At 39.7% G+C, this 19,175-nt stretch overlaps 3 protein-coding genes across 3 annotated transcripts in view; 1 reads left to right on the forward strand and 2 right to left on the reverse strand.

Moving 5' to 3' along the window:
* Window positions 1–10,296, reverse strand: part of LOC129758510 (PAS domain-containing serine/threonine-protein kinase) — a 32,951-nt gene extending 22,655 nt beyond the window's left edge. The window contains exons 1-5 of the mRNA XM_055756019.1: window positions 10,123–10,296; window positions 9,233–9,688; window positions 6,216–7,638; window positions 5,040–6,157; window positions 4,017–4,978 (exon numbers count right to left, since the gene is read on the reverse strand). Coding sequence (XP_055611994.1) covers window positions 4,017–4,978; window positions 5,040–6,157; window positions 6,216–7,638; window positions 9,233–9,688; window positions 10,123–10,130 — 3,967 coding nt within the window. The 5' untranslated portion in view covers window positions 10,131–10,296. The remainder of the gene's footprint in view (window positions 1–4,016; window positions 4,979–5,039; window positions 6,158–6,215; window positions 7,639–9,232; window positions 9,689–10,122) is intronic.
* Window positions 10,297–13,090: 2,794 nt separating this feature from the next.
* LOC129758511 (TM2 domain-containing protein CG10795) lies at window positions 13,091–13,869 on the forward strand. The gene is made up of 2 exons (XM_055756020.1): window positions 13,091–13,477; window positions 13,542–13,869. Exons 1-2 carry the CDS (start codon window positions 13,185–13,187, stop codon window positions 13,816–13,818), a joined length of 570 nt encoding a protein of 189 aa, XP_055611995.1. The 5' UTR covers window positions 13,091–13,184; the 3' UTR covers window positions 13,819–13,869.
* A 2,104-nt stretch (window positions 13,870–15,973) lies between these two features.
* Window positions 15,974–17,509, reverse strand: LOC129752057 (facilitated trehalose transporter Tret1-like). Its single transcript, XM_055747851.1, has 2 exons — window positions 17,443–17,509; window positions 15,974–17,334 (listed from the first exon to the last, which is right to left on the reverse strand). The coding sequence occupies exons 1-2, from the start codon at window positions 17,507–17,509 to the stop codon at window positions 15,974–15,976; spliced, it is 1,428 nt and encodes a 475-aa protein (XP_055603826.1).
* Between the last annotated feature and the right edge of the window lie 1,666 nt (window positions 17,510–19,175).

The following is a 19,175-nucleotide window of genomic DNA, read 5'->3' on the forward strand; positions in this document are numbered from 1 at the left end:
ACAAAATATCCAAAAAATCCAAGAACGATTAAAAATAATGAAAGTCATCTGTAGCATACGTGGTGGAGGTCACCCCACCACTATGACAACTGTTTTCAATGCACTTCTTCGCAGTACTGCCGAATATGGAGCCTCAGTAGTAGGAAATTCAAGCAAAACCAACAAAGACAAAGTACAAGTTACCCTTAACGACGCTATGCGTAAAGCTACTGGGTGTAGCAAAACTACACCTCGAAATACATTACTCGCTATCGCTAGTCAAGAACCATGGCAGATAAGGAGTGACTTCGTAACCTGTAAGGAAATTGCAAGAATTGTACACTACAAAAACCCAGTCAATGAACAACTAGAAAAAGTTATAGGACTCGAATGCGACCCCAAAAAAATGAGCTATATGGAAAAACTATTTTTGGAACATGAACAAACCTTTAAGTCCATCAGTCCTATGGTCAAAACTACAACAACAGATGTAAATGTATCTACAGGTATAGGAATCCATACCTCAAAGATAAATACAAATCCTCGAGTGCTAAAACAAACAGTTTTAGGCTTATTAAACAGTCGTTACTATCGTTTTCATAGAATCTACACAGACGCATCTAAGATTAGCGAGAGATGCGGAATAGGAATCTACCTTGAGTCCAACAAACGGAAGGTGACCTTAGCACTGGATAGAGAGACATGTATCATGACTGCCGAACTCATTGCTATTAACGTCGCAACCGACGAAATACGACGAGCGCGTCTGAACAAATCTGTGATACTAACAGATTCACTGTCGTCATGTACGTTACTGGAAAACAATCTTAATCGAACAAGCCGCAGCAAAATCATAGATGACATCCTCAAAGCATGCAAAGAACTAAATATAGACATCCAATGGATTCCCAGCCATATAAATCTCCCGGGTAATGACATAGCTGACGAACTGGCCAAGAACGGAGCGGAATCAAATAACGTTGAAAAACTACAAAACTCTATGCTTTTAAAAGATTCCTACCTTTATTTCCAAAAATCAAAACAAACTCAAACAAACTACTGGTACCGTAACTACGCCGAAGAACATTCAAAAGGACTCAAATTTTATAACATCCAACCGCAATTTTGTGAGAAGCCTTGGTTTCACAAGTTAGATTTGACAAATACAGAAACTCGAACACTGAATCGACTAATGGCCGGACACGATTATAGCAAATACTGGTTACACAAAATGAAACTAGCAGATACTCCTAATTGTGAAACTTGCGATCAACCTGAAACCGCCGAACACATTATCCTTCATTGCCACCGATACAACACAATCCGAACAAAATTCAACTTTGACTGTAAATTCCAAACTATTGCAGATTTACTGAAAACAAAAAATACATTGCACTTCAAAGAAATAATTGAATTCCTTAAAGCTTCCAATATGAGCATATAGACTATTAGTGGAAAACACAAAACCTCTTAAAACCTCTCTAAGCCTCGCTGTGACAATAATATAAACCGAATACCGCTGGATATATGGTAACCGTCACCGATCCAACCATGGCTTCACAGCCAAAGTAGAAGAAGAAGAAGAAGAAGAAGAAGACAATGTATAAATATGTTGGGGTCCAATGAAAGTTTTTACCGCTATGACAGATCTTCCGGTTGAAAAAAGTCTTACTTTAAAAAAACGACATCCAGTTTTTGCTTTGCTTAGCTGTATTTCATTTCTCAATGAACCGATTTTAAAAACTCAAATTTTAGTTTTTTTGGCGTTAATTTGATCATTATTTTCATAGAACATACTTGGTCTGTCAAAACTACCAGTTCATCAGTATATTGGAATGATAATAAAGATGTTTGAAATGTGCGCTTCGGGTCATATTGACCCGAACGGCTTTGGAGGGTTAATAAGCGAGAAAAATTTCGCCATGGACACTCGGACCGTGACCAGTCAAAATGACTGGTAAAATTCACAAACCTATATATATAACTCAAACAAGATAAATTTTTTTCGCTTGCTTTTGGTTTTATTTGCAATCTACATTCAAGACAAAGAGCCTTAGTTGATGTATGGTGGGCAGGAGTGTGTCATTAGCTATGAAATTATTGATTTTTGATGCGAAGTCATGGAAATTTGTAGAAAAAGTTCTCGTATCGACCGCTGTGTGGCGCTTCAAGCACTTGACTCCCAATTTTTTTGGTCTATTTTGTTGCTCAACTATAATCGAACTTTCTGTCAAAATTTGGCGAAATTTCATCAAGATTTGTAAAAGTTATGTTAGTTTTAATACATGTCCATTCGAGTAATCGAGTTATTTTAGGTGATAAATATGTTTTATACTGAACTAGTATGAGTAAAATAATTATGAATTTGGTACTTATTTATTCAAATTAGAAGACCTTATGTCTATGAAACTGAACAATTTAAATGATTTTTTTTTATATTTGATTATTCTTCATACGTTGGTTATCCACCATGGGTGCACGGATTCACCGCAGTTTCTGCCCAAGTATGTATTCACATGCATTCTTAGATTATTAGGTTCGACAAATTTCCAATTCAAGTTCCCTTACAGGTATTCCGGCACCCGTGTATAAAGCTGGCAACTGATTGAACATTCTTATTATAAGAGAAAACACATCTTACCTGTCGGCAACTTACGGGGTTTGAACCCTAGAGTTTTCTTGCCGATACCGGGAATCGAACCCAGTACACTTGGCATACCTAGACTAGACTCACGCCAGTCTATCTGATAGACCACATTGGCGCTAAGATTTTTCAACATGGGTGCACGGAATGGCTGTAAATTCGCCGTTGTTAATTATATAGAAATAAATAGTTTTCAACTTGCTTCAGAACACAGAATATTTTTGAGTTAGATATGATAGGTATTTGAAATGCAACATTAGTCAATCGAAAAACTTTTAAGGAAAAACAAATCAATGTGTACATTTGACCATGTTGATTCATTATTTTTATTTCCACTGTTTTCCGTCGCACGACATAACTTGATGCATATAATTCCTAAAATTCACTCGATTGATGATAACCGTTTTCCAATTTCTTGGATGTTGATCAGATCTTATCAGATAAATATACGATGGCAAAAACCTGTTTTTTAATAATAAATAAATAAATTTATTATTTCAAGATATAATTGAAATATTTCTTTTCCAGGAATGAAAAAACGGAGCTTAAAATAAAAATCGTTATTTAAATAATTATGTCTTAACATAAAAGACATTTGTTAAGATTTGTAATAATGCTTTTTAAAAAAATTGCAAAAAGTCCAATATTTGATTAAAACGCGGTGAATCCGTGCACCCATAGTGAAAAACCATGTATATAACAGAAATTTTCATTTGAATCTTTAAAAGTCTTTATTCTTTACCTTTAACATGCAAAAAAAATGATTTTGGATGAATGGCGGTGAATCCGTGCACCCATGGTAAATTGCTCTACTTATATAGAAAATATGCTTCAAAACCAACAATATCAGGTATAATTTACAGGCAACGTGTTGAAAAACTTCAGAGCGATGGATGCTAGAAAACATCTACTAAAATAAAACTGAAGTGAAACCGTGCACCCATGGTCAATAACCTTAGCCATCTAACATGTTTTTATTATTAGATTGATAATGTGTTTCAATTTTTTGGTAATTATTTGACATATTCATTTTATGGCATATACGCATTCGTCAACTATGCCAAACTGAGGTGATTCCGGGCACCCATGGTGAAAAAATATTTCAATTTCATAACAAAAATGTTATCGAATTAATAACAAAATAATTTCAAAAGAAAAAATTTAAAAATATTTTGATAGAAAAAATTTCCCCTTTACCAGTCATTTTGACTGGTCACGGTCCGAATAGGTATATTCAATTTGCCGGTCCTTCTAGTGTTAACAGAAAACAAGTTTAGGAAGACATTCTCATAAATAACTGTTTCAAATTCAATGTTCTTAATTGTCGAAGAAATCGAAGAAACCTTCAAAAATGTCTTTCCGAATAGGTTGTGAATTAAAACTTCAAACTTACCACTTCGATTCGGGGGCAGTTCCTCATCGTGGGACAGCTGACAGACATCATCATCCAACTCGTCCGGATCGATAAACGAATCATCCATGTGTGCATCGTCATCGTCCCCATCGACATCGTCATCCACCAGCGAAAGACTGTGCGGCGAAGTGGACAGCCCCGTTTGACTGGAACAAATGTTCGGATCAGCCCAATACTTCTCCGGATTGGTTTCGAACGGTTCACATGGAATGATTTTGGCAAAATTGAACTGGGCCGGATTGATTTCCTGAGTCATCCATTCCGTTTCTAGCAGCTCCTTAATGGTCACTCGCGTTTTGGGGTTTTTGTCTAGCAGCGACAGCAAAACGTACTCCAACTCTTCGCTTATTTCGTGGGGGATGATCAATTCTGATCGCAAAATTTCTTCAACATCAACAAAAGGATTTTCAAAAAACATCAGGACATAAAGCGTTACTCCCAAGGCCCACATTTCTAACTCTGGGCCAGAGTACCGATTGCCAGCGAGGACTTCCGGACTACAATACTCGGTGGTCCCGTAGAAGGTGGAAAACAGTTGACCTTCCTGGACGAAAGTGGCAGAACCGAAATCGATTAGTTTAATATGGAAATTATGATCGATTATCACATTTTCGTCCTTTATGTCCCGATGCAGAATATTCAGCGAGTGGAGGAACGCGACTGCGTTCGCAATCTGCCGGAATATGTGGCATGCTAGCTTCTCCGTCATAACCGGCCTTCGATCGATGAACTCGAACAGATCCATTCCGGAGCCATGAATTTCCATTACCACTTGGAAGAATTTATCGTTCTCGAACCAATCGAACATGTTAACGATATTCGGATGTTTCACATGCATCAGCAGGTACACCTCCATGGGAATCTCTCGATTGTCCTCAGTGTTAATCATAAACTGCGGAACCAACTTTTCCTTAAGAATAAATTTTGATATCACTAATAGCCTGCAAGGGAAAACAAATTGAAAATGTGCTCACACATTAAAAAGTGAGAACCAATACTCACCGGTCCGAATTGCGGTAGCTCAGCTTAACATACCCGTAGGCTCCTTTGCCGATATGTTTGACCAGCGTGTAGTACTTGCTGTACTCACCGTGAGTCAGATCCTCGTCGCACTGGGACATCCGGGAGACGGAACTCGGACGGTCGGAATGTTGTGCGGTAGCCGTATTTTTTATTGCTTGACCAAGTGAATTGTCCACGGTGCTCGTAACGCTATTGAAGGTCAACGTAAGGTTTTGGTGTTTTTCTTCGTCCTCCAGATTGTTGTACGACGAGTCCGGATCACGACTGATCCATATGCAATAGACCTTTCTTCCACAAGGTAGCGTTTGGTTGGATATGGTATACAAGATATCTATCACATTGCCATCGTAGTGAACTGCTTCTCCCCGATATTTGCCATCGGAATAGAAGGATCGCCGATGTCCAGAGCTGACTGCATTGGGAGGCACTCCAGCTGCCGAGTGTCGCTTGTGCTGATCCGGCGTGGAAGTTACCATCGTTTTGGCCAGTTCATAAGGTTTAACGTATCGCGGGGTTGTTGTAGTTGGTGGAGCACTCATTGGGGGCGCCATCGAGTAATCTCTTCCCGGAGAGCCTTTCAAAAGCGCCGTATTGATATCTTCGGTTGAGTACAGTTGTTCCTTCGAGGAGGTATTGCTTTCAATTGACAGATTCTTACCAAGCATGTTCAAGCACTTTGAGGTATCATTAACAGGGGTTAACAAGTCACAATCAGGCAAAATTGAACAATCTTCCAGTGGGGTAGGTTTGGTCAAATTTTCCTTCGGCAGGGTAGCCGCAGCCGATCCGGTGGCTTTCAGGGCCGAACAGCTTACCGAACTGGTAAGATTGGCATAGTTCCGGTCGTTTTCGCTATTGACACCGTCCAGAGAGAGTAGATTTTCCGGTACCGAACTAACAATTATGGAGCTCAACAAACCTGGACTTGTAGATTTGGCGTCATGAGCTCTCGGGGAGCGACGGTCTTTTTCAGGTGGCCCTGGGAAAGCAGAGCTTTCCGGTGGAACAGGAGCCGACGTCAGAGAAATGGACATTGTGTCGGTATTGTTGGCCGTTCGACTATTGCTCACTGAGGTTGATGTGAAATCCAGGCATATCTGTGAACAAATAATTTTCGTTTACCGCCTGGAAATAAATATCTGAAAATAAACTTACCTTCCTAGATTCCTTCATCGGACTGCTCATCGCATCAGGGGCATTTTTCATGCTGTTGATGGCGTTATTTATAAACTCATCCTTATTCTCAAAATCTACGTGATCGGTCTCAGTTTCCGACTCGTCGTTGTCTAGTGAAGAAAGGGTAGCATTCCGACTGCGGTTCATAAAGCCCAGATAGTCACACTCCTGTCCAAAGTTTGGCAGAATCTTAGTAATATGCTCCCCGATTATTTTACTTTGCGGATAGCCAAACATCAGCATTGAAAAATGATGGTTGCAAGACTCGATAACGGAATTTTCATCGATCACTATCAAACCGGACAAATTGGTAAACACCCAAATTGTTATCACGAACAGATGATTTGCATTCGAGAGGCCACTGTCGGTGGTATCGGTGCCTGAGTCGTGATGGGCTATCATGAGGCAAACTGGAAAGGCAACTCCTTCGGCTGTCTTTCCCGTAGCTTTCTGCTTCCGAATGTGCTTGGCAATCATACTATTATCGGCGTCCGGCAGCTGAATTGCCGGAATCAAAAGTGAAACATCCATTCCATTGAACTTGTCAATCGAATCCAACTGGAATAACATTAACGCCTCGTAGTCTCCAGAAATAACGTAACCAGCTTTGTCAACGAGAAGTTGAGCGACTCGCCTCTCGACAGGCTCAGCGACTGCTAGACATCGTGATTCGTCATCGATTTGTCGGACCCACAATGAAACGGCCACGTTTTCACCCGATTTGGTACACAATTCGACCACCTTACCGCTCAAGATAATAACCGTTCCATCTTCGCTGTTCAACTGTCCTTCGGCTAGTGCCGAGACGTGCATTTTGTTTTTATTTGGTAATAGGCTGGCAAACTGCATCTCGCATAGCTCCTTGGAGCTGTACCCAAGCAAATCACATGCATTCCGATTCACTATCAGTATTTGCGAAGATTTGGCATCGATCGTGAAGATTGCCTTGTTCGGGTTGATACCGCTCTTGGGCAATCTGCCGATCGATTCCGAAGTTGAAGCCACATAGGAATTGTTATATGGCGAGCTAACTCCATGCGTCAGGCAACCTCCTTTGGGTCGCAAAGCCGAAAAGCGCAAACCATTGGCTCCGTCCACTCGAACCCGATCCATGTAGGCTACCGTAGACCGTTGGTGTTTTCCTCCTGTTGTGGTAACAGACACGTTCTTCGGTGCTGTCGCTGCCGATACTGCCCCTCCTTTCCTTCCGGTGCCAAAGAGTCCCACGCGGTGGGTGCGCAACGGTGTCTTCAACAGCTGGTCCAGGTGACGCTCGGTATCATCTCGTCGGCGACGTTCACGCTTGTTTGCGATCCGGGGGAAGCTCTGGTTAACCTCGAACGAATTACTGAGGACACTACGCCAATCTGAATCGGTACCGGATTCTATCAGTTGAGGAGCTCTGAAAGAGGAAACGATAAAAAAAGATAGTAAAGAAAAATTTCAAAAATGAAATTTACCGCACAAAAAATAACATAAATCACACAAATGACAAAAATGAAAAATTGACAAAAAAGACAAAAGAAATAACATAAATAACAGAAAGAAATTACAAAAATAACAGGTTTGACAAAAACAACAAAAATGGTCAAAAATATATACAAAAGTGACAAAAATTACGCGATTTAAAAAAAACTAAATTGACCAAAATTACACAAATGACAAAAATGAAAACCCAAAAAAGATAAAAGACATTTAAAAAAACAAATAAAAAAAAATGGTTAAACTGTCCCAAATGATTAAAATTACTCAAAAGACAAAAATAGCAAAAACGTCAAAAAATAACAAAAATAACAAAAGTTTAAAAATAAAAAAAGGACAAGAATTGACTAAAAAGACAACAATCCCCATTATTCTGCGCCGCGCGTGAGGTGGCGATAGACGAATCACCCTTGTCACCCGATTCTAGTAGACACCGTGAGTGACAAATTGATGCTTGTAGTGACATTTACAGACGAGAATAGTCGCTGGGCATGAACCTCTGTCACATCGGCTTCGAGAATAAGGTAACAAGACTCACGTGACTCCGACTCGACTATCGTCACCTCACGCGCGGCGCAGAATAAGGGGGAATGGCAAAAAAATAACAAAAATTACAAAAAAAAAAAGTTTGAAAATGACAAAAAAGTAAGGATTGACTAAAAAGACAAAAATGACAACAAAAAAAAGTTGAAACTGAAAATAGTTAAAAAATTACAAAATATGACTAAAATTACACAAATGACAAAAAAATATGAAAAGACAAAAATACGCTAAAAACTCTAAGCAATAAAATGGTACAGATGATAGAAATGCAAAATGTCACTAATGAGAAAAGGACAAACATTACATAAATGGCAATTGTCACAAAAAAAAAAATAGAATTTACAAAAATGATCAACATTACAACAATGATAAAGATGAAATTACCAAAAATTACAAATATCTAATTAATTTATCATTTTTGGAATGTTTAATCATTTAGCTTTTGAATATTTTCCGAAAGTTAACATTCTCTAGAGGTAGAAAAATACTATTTAACGAATCCACAAGCATAACTAAAGTCATTTTATATAGTTTGTTCGTTCATCTTCTTAAAATTGTAAATCGAAAGCAGAAAATCTAAATTTTCGACCATGTAATAACAGCCTTGATAGCTTATTTTTGCCTTGTTTACAACTTCAAATGCAAAGCTTTTAAGAACATTGTAATAATGTCGATCCTTGGGACTGAAACCTAATCGATATGTCAATCACTGCTCTACATCCACTTTAGATTTATATCTGGAAGATTTCAAAATTTTGAGATTACTGGGATTACAATTCTTAAATGGCAGATTACAAATATTTCAAAGTAATTTCGTGGTATTTATTGCTAGAGTTGTACGAAAAACTGTGTGCATTCTCGCAATATTTCATATCTGCAGATAATTTTTAACTCAAGAGGTAACAACGAATTAAAGAACTTAGCTCAAAATAGGGATAAAATGACTGAAATTTGTTAAAAAAAAAACATACCTCAACTTCCCGAGCGGTGTGAAAACGTTGCAGGGTTTCAATCTTCTGCAATCAGCTGTTATCTGAACGAGACTGGACTCTACGTCGCCCTTGCCCAGTCCACGGAAGTGCCTTCGAAACGAGCCTCGCTTCTTGCCCGTGGTACAGGCCACTCGCAGCAAAGTTTTTCGATTTTCCTTATTTTCCTCCCCTAGTCGGTAGAATGAGCTCCGATTTCCTGGAGGAGTTTTCGGATCCAGCTCCTGTTTGGGTAGGAAATCCTGTTGGCAACCTTCGTCTTCTTCTTTTTCTTGGTCCTCGTTTTCGTTGTCGTACACCAACAAAAGCAGATCGTCGTCCTCTAGGGTGTCGCTTTCATTGGCACGATTCCTTTCTCCTAGGAGATTATTCCAACCGATTCCCCGTTGATTGGTGGTCTTCGATGGTGTCAAGGATCGAATATTGCTAGAGTTGGCACTGTTTCACGGACAGAAATCGAAATAATTTTTACCACGAAAAATACACACAATCAGTGGAAACTTCCGTTCCGATATTAAGGCGTGCCAGGATCCGTAACACACTAAACTTCAGATTTCGTTATTACGTTTGAATTTCCATAAGCCCGGTACGAATTTCTATCACCGTTTCGGTTGAATACGAGGGATTTTTACAAAGATTTGGACTCGACAAAAGCTCGAGTATTGGCCTGATTTTGACAGAATAGGGCACAGGATCAAAAATCGATAATCCATGGAAAGGTAGAAAAACGGATGTCAAGCTGCGCATGCTTGAATCCCAGTGTTTATTTGCCGCGAAATATCGGAATCCCTGTTTGTTTTGTGTGAGAATCAACTGATTCTGAATCAAAACATAAAAATAACAGACATTTTTTCAAACTGAATTGTACTTACCCATCCATGGTGAATTTTAAACGATTTATAATGATTTTTAAAAATAAAGTAGGAATCTATTAACAATCATGCATGTGCACAAACAGAGAAAGATGATAACAACTAAAACACGCAGCACATCAAGACAAAGAATATTAATATTGAAATTTGAACGGATCGACAGACGTGAATCGAAAGCGTTGGCCAAATTTAAATGCGATTCTTTTGTTCGAAGTGCAACAAAAACCGACAAAATCCAACGACGGGCGGTAAAAATTTAAAAACCGGATGAAGAGAACAAAACAAAAGCGCTAACATCTTTTTTCGCGAAGGGAAGCGGAACGCTTGAAAGTGAAATACACTGAACAAATTTTTCATGTGAAACAAAAGAACTTACCACTATATACAAGTTCATTTTCTTAAATTTAGAATTTCAATAAAACTTTCAATTTTTAACGAGAACGCGAGAAGCAGTTTGATTATCTAAGCGTAAGAAGATGAATATCAGAGCTCAATATGATCGTGATTATTAATCCGATATGTTTGAATTTTCGTGGGAAAAACAACAAATTCAGAAAATTCTCAAACGTGAGACCAATATTAATTTCACTTAACAAAATTATACCGTGGTGCAAATCATAAATATTTAGGGTGGTTGATTTTTTGATAAAATAAAAATTTACATTGATTTAAAATGTAACTGATTGGATCGATTGACTGTGCACCGAACCGAGGATTGCCGTGGAATCCTTCAACAATGGAGCAACTGAACGACCTTGACCTGGCTGACGATATTGTTTTGCTCGCCCAAACACAACCAGATATGCAGAGCAAACTCGACGACCTCACCGAAAGTTCCAAGGCAGCAGGTCTCAAAGTCAATGTCGGAAAGACCAAGTCGATGGAGATCAACACAGGAGATCCCTCCTGTTTCCTGGTAGCTGGGCAACAAGTTGAGAAAGTGGAGTGCTTCCAGTATCTTGGTAGCCAGATTACGCCTGATGGTGGTACCAGAAAAGACATCGAAACACGGATCAGAAAGGCCCGATTTGCGTTTGCGAGTCTCCGAAACATCTGGCGGTCACGCCAGATCTCTCTACGAACAAAAATCCGAATCTTCAACTCAAACGTCAAATCCGTATTGCTGTACGGGTGCGAAACTTGGTGCACATATGCGGTAACGACGCGAAAACTGCAAGTATTTGTAAACCGCTGCCTGCGGAATATCATCCGCGCTTGGTGGCCTGGCAACTGGATCTCGAATGAGGAACTACATCGCCGGTGTCATCAAAAGGCGCTAGAAATCGAGATTCGGGAACGTAAGTGGAGATGGATTGGGCACACGCTGCGAAGAGATGAAAACGAGATTTGCAGAGAGGCGCTAGATTGGAATCCAGAAGGTCATCGAAGAAGAGGCAGACCCAGAAATTCGTGGCGGCGAAGTCTAGCCGCTGAAATCCGAACTGTCGACGAGAATCTTGACTGGGACCAGGTGAAGACGCTGGCTCCGGATCGTCAACAGTGGAGGTCTTTTACCACGGCCCTATGCACCGGAGGATCGGCGCGGGATCATTAAGTAAGTAAGTAAAATGTAATTGGAACAAAAAAAACATGAAATAAAAAAAGAACTTTTTTTAGTTTACCAATAAGGAAATAAAACGGGATTATAAATGTGATTTATATTCACATGTTTTAAATATTGTTATACTAAATAAACAATTCTAGAGTTTGTTTTGATTAGGTCGTATGAACCAATGTAAACAAAATTGAGTTATGGGCAGCAAACGATTCATAAATATGTATTCTATGTTGAATTTTGGACGCATAATGACTTTCTAACTTTCGAGTGTAATTTGGTTTTTGCGACTTTTAGTACTGCACTGGATTGGCGTGCAAAACAAAGGTCGCAAAATAACAGTTCGGCGTGTTGGTTTTTGCGACCTTGTGCATTTTCTCCAGAAAATGCTCCGCCGAGTGCAGTTAGACTTGAAACTTTTTCTTAAATTAGTAAGTGAAGGGGGGTAAAGGTGGTTTAAGTCATCTCAGTAGGTTAGATGGTTTCAATTTGTTGCTGGGTAAGTACAATAAGTGATAACTTTAATGGCTAAACAAATTTTCACTTTCATAATTATGTTACCACAGCATCAGCCAGCTTTGGAAAAGTTTCCACTCTGGTTTTTGAAGTCATGGATATACATCTATTTTCGGTCCAATAGAAACCTGAAGGGCAGTTCCTCGAATCAACGATTCTAGGCTGCAGCAGCGATGGAGAGGGTATTTCTTCACTGGAGCAGGAAAAGAGATTTAGGCATATGGTCCTCCACACAAAATTGTCGACCTAGTAATAGAATCCGAAGATTCTGTAGGGCACATATCACCGGCAGGGATTTAAACAGCGCTGCAGTGAGAAACGTAAGTCCTTTTTTCTACTATACTTTTTTTAAAAGATGCTTGGCATTTTGCCACTTATTAAATTACTTCAAATGGCATGTGCCACTCAGCACAAGAGTATTGTTATATCAAGCCTTAGTTCTTTAAGCTTTTAATCAGGAATCCACGAAGTTTAGGACAAAATAACTGGAATTTTGAATAAAATTTGTCAATGTGCAAAACGACGTCTACGCCAAATGCGTAATGCGAAAGGGCGCAAGTGCATGTTCACTCGAACAACTAAATTTATGCCTGAATTGAATGCATTAGCCTATTTCTCATCTACTTGTGCATCGCATATACAATTTTCAGACTATTCTGAGCAATATTTTAAATTCTAGAATTAAAAATGGGTTGCAAAACTTTAACAGCGATTTTCTCAAAACACTTGAGGTGGCTCATACGACCTAACCAAAACAAACTCTAGAATTTAATTTTCTTACAATTTTCTTCGAATTTTTTTTTTTGAATAGCTCCCGTTATTTGGATCAGTGTATTTTTCAGGTTGTGCACCCCTCGTTCGTTATTTTGTTTACGAATAAGTTAGTAAAACAAACGAAACGTAAAAAAGTTTCGATTGACCCGCAGCTTCATTTCATTCAATTTTCTATCGATTATTCGCAATTTTCTCCCCAATAACTCTCATATCCATCATGTCCCTGTTCAGAATACCTAAAGCAACCTTCAGGTACGTTGTCGCCATAACGCTACTTCTGCTGATTCTGATCCCGGAAACGTTACCCATCGAGATGGATTGCTCGGATCTACGAATGGGACAGTATCTATGCCCAGATCCATCGGTGCGGCATATAGATCCCAAAACGCAACAGCTAAAGGGATGCAACAAAGACGGAAAAGCACGGGTCTGGTGCTTAGCCACCGAAGGAATCGTTTGCAGTGAAACCAAAAACGGAACCTTCACCCGAGAGATGCCCTGCAAGTGGACGTGTGTTCATCAGTTATCAATAATTTATAATTTTTCGAATTAAAATTGTATTACTTTTTTTTAGAAACGGTTATCACTTCGACACGGCCATGCTCCTATCAGTGTTCCTCGGGATGTTTGGAGCGGATCGATTCTATCTCGGTTATCCGGCCATTGGATTGCTCAAATTTTGCACCCTGGGGTTCATGTTTCTCGGGCAGCTGGTGGATGTGATACTGATTGCCACCCAAGTGGTGGGTCCAGCCGATGGTTCGGCGTACGTGATTCCTTTCTATGGTCCCGGTATTTCCGTTGTCCGGAGTGACAACTGGACGTACCGGTTGCCCCAGGACAATTGGTGATTGTTGGCGAACATTTTCAAAACGCATAGAATAAAATAAAAATTATTAGAATATATTAATATTTTTTTCTATTTTATTCACGGAAGCAGAAAGAAAATCGGCTGCAATGCTAATACGGACAGAATAGAATTATATTATTTTTTTAAAATTCTTTTATTCTGGAATTTTAACGCTTTTTCGTTATTCATCCCCAGAACATAGGCGAGAAGATCATATTGGTAAGATTAGGTTAGATCAAATATTAAAGTTTGAAAATACAATAGTTAGAGCACCTGTATCCGTGGTCCAAACAGACGGTTTAGACCCAAATTCCGACCCGAGCAACCGCACTGGTGATCCATTATAACAGTTTCTACTCAACTTTTTTTAGAGCTGGTATAAGGATTGATCCAAAACTGATGAGATTTGGATCCAATTTGACGCAGTTCTAAACCGTTTGACAGTTAATGGAACACGAGTGCAGTTGCAAGTTTTTTCATTGGATCGGATCTAATTTCTTTGGTTCAATTCTTGTATAAATTAAACCCAAGAGTATACGGGTATAGGTGCCCTTATTAATGAACCGTTGCTAAATCTATGATCTTCGTTTATGCTACTTGTGAACATTAAAGATGGTCGATTCAGTCGATTGACGTTCAATCAGTTTTATTTAACCACGATTTTCATCTATTTGGACTGCGGACTGCGTTCTGCGTTTCAACAAAAATGCAATCTGTCAAACTAGTGTGAAATCTGTTAGTTTTTTTTTAAGTTTATCGCTTTGTTGGCAAAACTTTGTACATACTGGGATTTTGAGCAAAATTGATCCATCATTTTAGGAACTTATTCATTTCGTTATGATGCTTCAGATTATACAACTTAAAATACTGGTTTAATACGCCTTAATTTAAACTAGTGAATCTGATGTCGAATATATTTGGAGGAAAGCTAAAATTTTGCGCCGTTGTATAGGCAACAATTGCCATTAGGTAGATGATAAGAAAATAAATAAGCAAATAGGCCATTCCGTCGTATTACTGTTACGTTAATTAGTAAATATGTATTAACCACCTTTTCCTTGCTTCTTTTCATATTTAGGGATGAATCATCCCAGAGGATGAAAATCCCGTATAAAAAAAAAAAAAAAAAAATCTTTTCATATTTTTGTTTTTTTTATTCCGTCCTCGGATCTTTTATGATATGAAAGAGTCCGACATCGCTAACTGAAGTTGGGGGAGAATTAAATCGCTAACTCGGTTAAAGCTAGCGATTGCTAATTTCTGTCGCTAAATGTACTAGAAAAGTTATCCATCTCTTTAAGCACTATGCGCTGAGAATTAATCTAACTGATCAATTCGATCTGGCGATAAGATGAACATCGCAAGACCAAACAATATATGCTCGATGTTATAAAGGTGCAAGCAAGGCGGGTAAAGCTTCAGGTGTTTTCTTATAAGAATGCACGGAATCGTCCATCTTGTGACAGGCAATCGTAATCGTAGGCATGGTAGACGAACAATTCGCTGTCAAAAAACGCTCCGTCTCCACCCCCCACCAATGAGAAACTTTTGGTACCCCTTGCCTACTTTTCCTCAATATGCACCCACCCTACTGACTCACCCTGGGTGCAAGGTTTCCTTAAGCGGGCCATAGACTACACAAATGGCATGTGCAAATTCGATGATTCCACAACGATTGTTTGATTCACAATGCTCGGCCACACGATACAAACATATTTCGCGCGAACACAAACGATTGCTGGCAAAAATAGCAACAGCAACAAAAAAAACCACTTCCACCCCGGCTGGGGCTGAATAAATAACCTGAGGTTTGTACAAACAGTACCATACACCATGCCACAGAGGGTTGTTTGTGAAAAAAAATTTAAAGAAATATAATGATTGGACAAGAGACGGGAAAGTATCGGTGCTGTTCTTATTTATGGAACATTTTAATATCTCTATAGACTCTAGAGACTTTATGATACAAAAGATGAAGTGCCCTAATTTGAAGTCGAATATCGTGTTTACATTATCACCCAAAACACCGATACCGACGCAAACTCAAACAACTTAACTCGTTGAAACATTTCCGGCCCAGATGATAAAAAAAAGAAACTTTAGTCATAATCATGTTTTATTGCATATCAAAAGGTTCACACAGATCTCTCACTCAATCAGAACTCGAACTTTTTCCGTTGTCCGCAGCAGCTGCTACAGTTCAAACTTCGTTTCTCGGGGGATTTCATCTCTTCTAGAATCTGATCCAGCGGTTTGCCCTTCGTCTCCGGTACCAGTACGAACACAAAGATCAGGAACAGCGCCGAACAAACAGCAAAAATCCAGAACGAAACGTAGGTTCCGAGCTCATCGGAAATAACCTGGTACAGTTTTGACACTCCGAATCCAACCGTTGCAGCAACGATCGTGTACATGGCAGCGGCAACGGCTTTCACGTTTGTGGGGAAAACTTCTCCGAGGATTGCGAAGGGAACCGTTGCTAAGCCGATGGTGTAGGAGATGATGTACAGCATCATAACCACGAGAGGTATCCAGCTGTAGCTTTGAACTTCGACTCCTTGCTGCTGAAGGAAGAAATACAGTCCAACGACAAAAGTTCCAACTGCGCAGCCGGCAGTTGAGATGAGGAGCAGTGGTCGTCGACCTGCGCGATCGACGATTGATGAAGAGAAGGCTGCGGTGACCAGTTGAATGCCTGCCATCATGATTGATGATTCATGAGCCTCCAGACCACTTTGGACTTCTTCGAAGATCTGCTGGGAGTAAGCGATAACAGCTTGACTGCCGCAAAGCTGTTGAAGGGCTCCTAAACCTAGCACGATGATGAGTGATCGACGATTACCGTGAGTAAGTAGATCCCGGAACGTTCCTTTGTTCTGTTTGGATCGAACTACGGCGGCTTTCATCATGGCTAGTTCGTCCTCGATACCATCACGCTTCCGAAGCCATCGGAGACTTTTCTCGGCAGCATCGGCTTTGTCCTGGGAAAGCAGATAGTATGGAGATTCGGGCATCCAGATAAACAGAAAGACGAAGGCCACCGGAAAGGTTAAAGAGATCCAAGCTAGGGTTCGGAATCCAACGAATGGGCCGATACTGTATTCGATGAAGATGCCTAACTTAGCCATTACGGTCAACAGAGTTCCGATGGATCCTCGGATTGGATCGGAAGCTATTTCTCCCAAATAAATCGGAATCGAGGCGTAGGACATGCCGTAGGAAATACCGCTGAGGAATCGAGAGATGTAGAGGACAGTCACCGATTCGGCAACACCGATCAGAATCCATCCGATTATGGTTGGGAGGGCAGCAAATAGCATGGTGTATTTCCGACCAAATCTGTCTATTGACCAGGCCGTAATTACCGGTCCAGCGATTGACGCTAGGACCAGTATCGATACTATCCATGAGCTTTCGTCCGGTGTAATAGGCAAAGGTGAATCAGCGGCCAGCAGTATCGGAAGGGTTGGTGACGTCCAACCATACGATGCGATTACTGCGAGTGTCAGCAGCGTTACTGCAAAAGAAAAATGATGAGTATACCTGTGAGTATACGATTGTAGGGCATGAGTCACGACCTCTAAGAAAAGTCGTTACGGAGTTCACTCTTTAACTGTAAGCATACCTGTGAAAGCTGCTATGTATTGGTTGGAGTATTTTCCAAAATCCTTTATGCTTTCCAGAACCCCCATAATTGTAATACTTTTAAAACTAGTTTTCTAATAAAAATTGTTCAGATGAATTATTTTCGGGTTACACAACACCTTCGCCATGGACGAATTCACGACAGCAAATAAGCCGAGCTGTAAATTCTTCTCCCATTGACCACACAGATAGATAGCATTGGACGGCTATTCAGGGTTTTTTCGGCTGAAGATATGATTGATTGTCGTCCCATGGGTGCTAGTCATATACAGGTATACATATTAAACGAGATAACCCATGGTAATATTTTGTTTCAGCGCCCCGTAATCATCATCGCTAGGAGGTTGTTGCAAAATAGTTCAATTCAAGTTCATATCAGTTGGAAGCTCGGCAGGCCTACCAATCGAAGACCGGCCAATGATAACAATCTCAAACGAGTCGTGTGTGTGGCCTTTCACAGCCGATAGCCAAAATTCTCACGCGATTGCCCTTTTTTCTTTGACGTTACAGAAGCAAGGGAGACGTCATAATTGCTTAGGAGGTGCGAACGATAGAGTCCATGCCGAATTTTGTTTTATTCCACAGATAAGTTTCATACTGGTGTGCTTATCAATCCGATCATTAAAATTGGCAATACTTTTAGGGGTATCAATTATTCATCATTCTGCATTATGCACCCGCTTATCGTGGTTTAAAGACCATCTCAATTTATAAATTACCATTCAATCAAATTTCTGTTCAAATACAAGCGTGTTGACAAATTGCCAAGAAAGCAAAGGAATCTGATCTATTATTTTTGTTGAAGGACAAAACAGCAGCAAAATACTCAGATGGCGACCGTCAAAAATCTCTGTTAGAATAAAATGACAAAATGGGACAAGGCCGGCCGAAAACTTGGCGCAATTGGAAAATATTATTTATTGACTGTTGAAATGGCAATACCACCCCCCTCTAACGCTATGAAATTCCAGTTTAGATGATGTGCATAATAAAATCTATGCACCGACGATCAATCAATCAACCAACCAAATCGCAAAGGTCACGCTAATTTCGCAAAAGTCATAACTCGTCAAATCAATCGTTCTTGAGATGAGGCAAAAAATCATCGATGTAGCGATTTATGACTTCAAGTTGCAAATTTTAAACGGAAGGATTTTGTTTCATCGCATTGACAACAGTCAATAAATTTGTTTTTAGTTTTACGTGATTCCACTTTTAAGAACTTAAATTGAAACAACGCTTATTACGTGTTGTTAACAAACTGTCATTAATTGGTACTACCATCAGAAAACTTTCCTACAAGATCTGATCGCTATGATAAATGATAGTTGGAAAAGCAAAGCTCTACTAAACTTGATGGTAATAGAAACAAAGGATGTGAAAACACCATCGGAAGAAGCAAAGGTATTATGGGAAAGTCGTTTCGAGATGATGTTCCATAGCATTGGGACATTTTATGACAAAAGCAATAATGTTCGGAAACTTAACCGAACCTGGCAAGATGAACAGAGCAAAAAAAATGAAAGGATACAACTCACGGCAGTCAGGCAGCAATTTTTCGGTTTTTGTTCTGCCATGATTGATTGATGGGTTGTTTACTTTTTGGCATGAAAAAAGTGTCACTGTGAGCATGAATCTGTAGCGAAAATTCTATATGTCATACGACTTATGAAGTTTAGAAAAAGAAAATGTGGAAATTATTCTCAGCTCTGT

The sequence above is a fragment of the Uranotaenia lowii genome, chromosome 3 (assembly GCF_029784155.1).
Source record: "Uranotaenia lowii strain MFRU-FL chromosome 3, ASM2978415v1, whole genome shotgun sequence".
Lineage (NCBI taxonomy): Eukaryota > Metazoa > Arthropoda > Insecta > Diptera > Culicidae > Uranotaenia > Uranotaenia lowii.

Bases quoted from the DNA above. Each gene is read 5' to 3' on its own strand.
- LOC129752057 (XM_055747851.1), bottom strand. From the start codon at position 17,509: ATGGGGGTTCTGGAAAGCATAAAGGATTTTGGAAAATACTCCAACCAA. The intron at 17,335-17,442 runs GTATGCTTACAG...TTTCTTTTGCAG, and splicing joins ATACATAGCAGCTTTCACAG to TAACGCTGCTGACACTCGCA.
- LOC129758511 (XM_055756020.1), top strand. From the start codon at position 13,185: ATGTCCCTGTTCAGAATACCTAAAGCAACCTTCAGGTACGTTGTCGCC. The intron at 13,478-13,541 runs GTGTGTTCATCA...ACTTTTTTTTAG, and splicing joins GAGATGCCCTGCAAGTGGAC to AAACGGTTATCACTTCGACA.